This window comes from Penaeus chinensis, chromosome 12, assembly GCF_019202785.1.
Source record: "Penaeus chinensis breed Huanghai No. 1 chromosome 12, ASM1920278v2, whole genome shotgun sequence".
Lineage (NCBI taxonomy): Eukaryota > Metazoa > Arthropoda > Malacostraca > Decapoda > Penaeidae > Penaeus > Penaeus chinensis.
In genome coordinates this window covers 9600582-9607205 of record NC_061830.1, presented here as the reverse complement: position 1 = coordinate 9607205, position 6624 = coordinate 9600582, and the positions used below count along the sequence as shown (strand labels likewise).

General features: G+C 48.9%; 1 protein-coding gene across 1 annotated transcript in view; it reads left to right on the top strand.

The window, feature by feature from the left end:
- LOC125030954 overlaps positions 1-5376 on the top strand; it is a 33973-nt gene extending 28597 nt beyond the window's left edge. Inside the window, exons 3-4 of the mRNA XM_047621373.1 lie at positions 1-1293; positions 1447-5376. The exon at positions 1-1293 is cut by the window's left edge and continues 136 nt beyond it. Of these exons, the coding sequence (XP_047477329.1) occupies positions 1-1293; positions 1447-2850 (2697 nt within the window). The 3' untranslated portion in view covers positions 2851-5376. The remainder of the gene's footprint in view (positions 1294-1446) is intronic.
- The last annotated feature ends 1248 nt before the right edge of the window (positions 5377-6624 follow it).

Here is a 6624-nt window from a genome sequence, read left to right as displayed (position 1 = left end):
TCGGAGCTCTCGGGCGCCCTCAGCTCCGTGGTGGTGTTGCCTCAGCGTCTGCCGGACCCGCCCAAGATGCGCAAGTCCACATCCGTCATAGATCTGGCTCAGATTCACGAGCTGCAACCTCTGTGCAACATCCACACTCCGACCCGCCTGAGCAGCAGTCAGTGCAACCTGGCTGAGGAGCTGCGAGGAGAGCCGCCCTTGCCGGGCCGCCTGCTGGGCCACTCCCGCCGCCGGTCGATGAGCGAGACGAACCTCGCCAAACTCTGCCTGGACGAGACTGACGAAGAGCTAGAGTCGCGTGACGACGACCTCGAAGACGCTGACCTCCGCCAGGCAGACCTCCCTAAAGACCGAACGTCCTCCTCTGGTTCCTACAACTCCTACCGGTCCACAGACTCTGGCGTCCGGCTCTCAGCCTCCCCCTCCACGCACTGCGACGGCGGCCGGTACATGTCCGAGAACGCCGCCCGCCGCTTTGTCACCAAGTCCGACTCGATAGACTCTGGCGTCAGAACGAAAGACGAGAACAGGGAGGTGGCGGTGGAGGGCGACGAGGCCAAAAAGGCGGATCCTCAGGCAGGGGATGGAAAGCAGGAGCCCTCCAGCCGGCGAGGCATGAGCGCCCTGGAGGAGGAGCCAGACGTGGAGACCAAGGTAGGCGCATGGTGCCTGCAGAGCGCAAGGGCCAGGAAGTCCTTCTTCGCTAAGAATCTAAACGTGACGTGTGCGGCACACAAAGAGAGAAAGAAAGGGAGTTTGAGCAGGACCATGTCGGAGTCCTACAAGGAAGTGACAGACAAGCATGACGAGTTCAGGCGGCTCTCGGAGTTCACAACGTCCTCTAAGGCTTGCACAGTGTATGAGGAAATAGTAGACGTCCTGAAGCCTCTGACCCAAGCGAACCAGCAAGCAAAAGAGCACGATTATGAGGAGCTTGACAAGTGCCGGAGAGATATTAAGCGGAGTTACAGTTTCCAGGAAAAGACGAAGCCTCCTCCACTACCTCCCAGGCGGCCGAAGTCCTTCTCACCTGACCCGTGGGCGGAAGAGGCTCTGTCCAAGTCAGGTACTCTCAAGAAAATATTTGGTCTTTCATTTCAAAGCAAATCTCATTCCACAGAAAGCATGCTCGATGTGAGCTCAGGATATGATGATTTGTCCACATTAGGTAGTGAGGATATGGCAATGGTGCAGGCCCTGGGCACTCTGCCTAGAGTCAAGAAGAAACCCGTTGATAGACGAGAGCGTCAGTCAAGCCGTTCAGCATCCCCCAAAATGTCGCCAAAACAGAAGGCAAGATCTCTTTTTGGTGTTTCCCCGAGTAGGTCCCCCATGATTCCTAGGCCCAAACATCTTTTTCTCTTTAAGGGTTCTGGCAAAAATGATACACAGACCTCACCGTTGTCTAAGCCAGGATTTAGACTTCACCGTCAGTTTTCTCTTCAGGGTCAGCGGACGCCCAGCACGGACAGCTCCCTCGCGGACGCCTCCACGCCCGAGACGCCCCAGCAGCAGCAGCAACAGCAGCAGCAGCAGGCGTGTCAGCACCGGCAGTACTGGCGTCCCGAGGCTTCCAGTGGTCCCCCTGGCGAGCCTCCCGACGCAAGTGAGGAGGCAGCGGGAGGACACGCTGGAAAAGACTCTTATGCTTTCCTCAAGTCACCAAAGTTAATGTCAAAGACTTTTAGCTTCTTAAAGAAATTCCCTAAAGAGAAAAGTGGCTCTTTAGAGAGAAAACGTAAGTCGGGCATTAACTTTTTACCACCCCAAGATCTCTCCACAAAGTTCCCCAACAGTTATTCAATGGACAGTTTCGCTGTAGACAAAGGGTCCCAGAGTTGCGGTACGCCCGTCAGGGACACGGACTCGGACTGGGCGGACGCTGACGTCGTCCCCGGGAGCAGATTGCGCTCCATGTCTTATTTGCCGCCTTCCTCGCCAGCCATAAGGATCCCCTTCCACTCCCACCACGATTCCGTGACTACCACTCCTGCGGGAACTCCCACGGGCCACTCCTTCAGTCCCCTTCGGAAACTAAGCTCCCCGCAGCCCCCCACAGATCCCTCACTGTGGAGGGACGAAGGGGACTGCTGGAAGGAGTGCGACTCTCGCCTCCTACCTGGTGGGTTTCCACCTCCCCCTCGGGAGCCTCCGCCTCCCCCTGCCCCCCATGAACCTCACTATGCCAACCTGCCCCACCATACCCACGACCAGGACTACATGTCCATGGACGAAGTTCGAGGGGCCTACAGGAGGATCTCAAGCGCATCTGTCGGCGAGGCAAGAAGAGACAGCGGAGGTTACCTGTCCATGGGTGAGATCCGTTCCTTCCGGGCAGGTGATACCCCAGACTGCCCTGGCTGCAGCCATGTGCCAGGAAGTATCACGCACCACGACTGCCACCCGGAGCGCGAGGCCATGCCTGAAGACCACGAGTACATGACGATGGATGACATCCAGACAGTACTCCACACGGAGTTCCCAGGGATCTACTCGTCGAAGGAGGAGAAAGAGCTGTACAAACACTGTGGGTACAAGAGCGCCCCCGCCAGCCGCAAGACCTCGTACTCTGAGGGTTCTGATTACCTCACGCCTCAGGAAGTAGGGCGCATGATCCGGAGGGAGGTCCTGGCGATACGCCGAGGAGGCCGAGAGGTGCCCGTGGAGCACCCACACCACATGCATGCCCACGCGCACACCTACGATCCTCTTCACCACACAATGGATCCACACCACCACCAACACGACCCCCACCACCACCACCAACACGACCCACCTCCTCACCACCACCAGCAGGAATCCCACGTCCACCACCACGACCCCCAACACCCGCAGTATCACCACCACTAACACCACCGACACTTGGCAAAGGAAACCACCACCATCAGAAAACAAGCCAAGGCCACTCGACGCCACCCTGGCTCACTCTGCACAAAGACGCCTCTGGACTCTTACAATTCTTTGGCCTTAAGATCACCATGCTCATGAATATGCATTGTGTGCTTCTTTTTTTACATATATACATATATATATAATTCCCTTGCAACTTATCAATGCACCGTTATGGATATATATATATATATACATCTTTATGTATATATAATTATAATAAATGTGTATGTGCTTCAGATGGATGCACATACGAAACCCATGGAAGAAGAGGTACGAAAAGGTACTTAAGATGTTTGGTTGTTTTTTAAAGATCTTCGAAAGACCTTGACTTTCCCCGTTTGAATCTACAGCGATGGTGCCAACATTCCCCGTGCCAAGACTCATAGCTGTACCCAAGCTCAAGTCATACTAGAGAGTGTACAGTTTAGAATTATCTACCATAGACATAATTGTCTGAGACAAGATAGGTATTGAAATTCCTCGATTATTTATTTCTGGTATTCGGTTTTGAGATCATTTATAGCTGAGAATACCTGTGCTTTGTCTCCACCAATGCTCCTTCCTCTATCATAGCAGGTACGAATATGTCATAATTTTTTCACAACACTTGGTATATTTAGATGGATTTCCATTTGAGTATAGATTAGCTTTGTAAATTTTATGTGACACAACGACCGTAGGATTTTAATATACAAGCTTTGAGATGTTTATATAGACCTTATCATGTTCTCAGATATTTTGGATTGGTGCAGTATCCCCTCGACTCAATGCTAGTTTGTTCCATTCTGTTCGTCGTGAAGGTGCCAGGCAGAAGTGGCACTTGTGAGGAGGGTCAGTCAAGAGTGAAAGTGAAAGTGTGAATAGGTTTCCAAGAGTTTTTCTATTTCTCTCTCTTCTCTCTTCGAGTGTGTTTTGGAGATGTATCAACACAGATTTTTCAGATACTGTGTATCACTATTTGTTTCCGTTCATATATAATACCCAACGCTGCCTTCATTGTAATAACCGTGAATTTCAGAAAGTTTTCTACAAAGTCTTTGGAAATGAAAAAGTCATAGTTTATACTCGCCTTAAACTGTTATAATGTTATGATATGATTTAAACTTGTACGTATTGAAGATTGTGAAGGATGTCGATTAGTCAGCTTAGTCATTCCTAAGCTGAGTAGAACTGTTGCCTCACTTCCTCAATGATTTAGCATTGTTGTGTGATATTATGCAGAAGAAAATAAGGATGATTTTAAAGCCTTTGAACTCTTTTTCTGTCAATGAACCAAAGATCTTAAGAGTTGTGTGTACGAAGTTCGGTTTTCCTTAAGGGAACGCAGAACTGCCTTACGAAACGGAAGTGAGATCAGTATTACTAGATATGTAAATCAGACCCAACTGTGCCAATCGACTCCAGTAAAACTACACTTCAAAGTGCCAGGCTGACCCACACTGCCTTTATGCGCAAAGTGCCACTCTCGCCTGTAACCTCACCGCTAGAATGTTTTCCTCAGATAGTGTTTTGTGTAGAGCAGACAACCAAGAGGGGTTGGTGTTGTCTGTGTATTGCGTATTGTTAAAGGGTGTCTTCTTTGGGTATACCGCGATCTGGTCCCTTGTTCATTATTAGTTAAGTGAAGGGAGGTGGTCTACTAGCCACTAGCAAGGTACAGGTTCCTTTGCTTGTGATGGGCGATGCATGGTCTATTGCTGGCTGTTCTGCTAGCCACCTCGGACCACCAGTCAGCTATCGTTCCGAAACGGACCAGATGCCGCTAGTGACGGAAAGGGAAGGAAAGTTGTTTTTTTCCCCCAAGAGAATCTGATATATCTCTGGGACTCAAGACCCAAGTGGAGGAAGGGGAAAGAGTTGTCGGTGTCTGCACTTCATGTACTTTTTTTTAATCCAATCTTAAATGTGTATATCCTGTAAGTGGCTAGGAACACTGCCATGTGCTACTCCAGAGACAATACTACAGATGTACATTTTATTACTGACGTATCACTGATAGGTTGAGGTAAACTGTTTCGTTAGAACACGAGGAGGGAGTTTCGAACACCAAGACTTCTGAGACCAAGACCAAGCCAGGACGGGCCAAGAAATCGCACAATACCTGAGACAATATGGTGTGAACTTACATTGACTTTAGGGCATTTTTTCCTGTTTGACCTTGTGACCTTCAAGGTGACTTCCATTGTCAGTTTGAAATGTTTCGAAGCGTGTTTTCGTGCGCACCTCACTCCCGAAAAAAAATACAAATGATGATAATTAACTCCGGAAGTCATAACCACTGCCTGGGTGTCTCTGAAGTGTCATTGATGTTGATTGTGACTTGCTTCGTGTTGCTTCGGTTGTTTTGGCATAATTATTGGTGTATTTGTTGTCCTTTCTCTCTCGCTCTCTCTCTCTATCTCTCTCTCTCTCTCTCTCTCTCTCTCTCTCTCTCTCTCTCTCTCTCTCTCTCTCTCTCTCTCTCTCTCTCTCTCTCTCTCTCTCTCTCTCTCTCTCTCTCTCTCTCTCCCTCTCTCTCTCTCCCTCTCCCTGTCTCTCTCTCTCTCTCTCTCTCTCTCTCTCTCTCTCTCTCTCTCTCTCTCTCTCTCTCTCTCTCTCTCTCTCTCTCTACATCTTCTACTTCACACCTGTAACTCTATTATGCCTTTCTGTTTCAGACCCAATTATCAGTTTCCCTATATCCCTCCTTTTTTCTTTTCTTCTTTTGTCATTTCTTTCTTTTCCTCCTCATTCTCACTACCATGCCGTTGTATCAATCACAACACTAGTGTCAGTAGTCTGGTATCCAGACTTACCACGTCAGTGCACATTTCCCGTGACTGAATCGTGCTTGCGAGGACGCCATCCTCACCAGAGCGCAGAATCAGCTGTTCTTTGCGTCCATAGCATTCTGTCATGACATCTCCATACAGCTGATCTAGAGTTGCCAGACAGGGATATTCCGTTTGCAAGGTGTCTGTTGGTAAAGGAAGTTCGTTGTGTTGTTTGGTGGCTGTTACGTGACTGTGAGTATATGCATTTTTTAAATATGAGGGTAAAATATCATGAATGTCGTATACTATACATGTGTGGATACATGCATTCAGATATGCGTGTCCATACAAATGTACAGAACACACACACACACACACACACACACACACACACACACACACACACACACACACACACACACACACACACACACACACACGCACACACACAAACACACACACACAAACACACAATACAAACACACAAACATAACACGCACATGTGTATGCACATATGACAACTATACACCTGTAAAACCGCAACAAGACCCCAGCAGCTGCACAAGACCACTCCCAGCTCTCCACCATCCCTCTGCCATCACCACTGTGTTGTTCCACCCTTCCTCAGGTGGTGTTGCCCCTTGCCGACCGCCCGGAGACAACACTGACGACGTGAGGTATTGCAAGTAAGCCTCGAGGGTCTCGTTGTGTGTACAAAATGAGTTGTTGTTTTTTCCCTACATCCTGGTTGGACGCGGCGTTCGTTTGTCGTTTTTTCAGTGTATGTTTCGTGTCTGTTGATTCCCGGAGGAGCTGACTGCAAACCCTGACTGACGACTCTTTAATATATATACATTTTGTTTATCTTGCCATCATTTATAGTGGTGACTACGAGACTAGCTGTAAAAAAAAAAAAAAAAAAATAAGAGAGAACTCATGAGCAGACTTAGAAGAAAACAAACAGAAACGATAGTGAAAT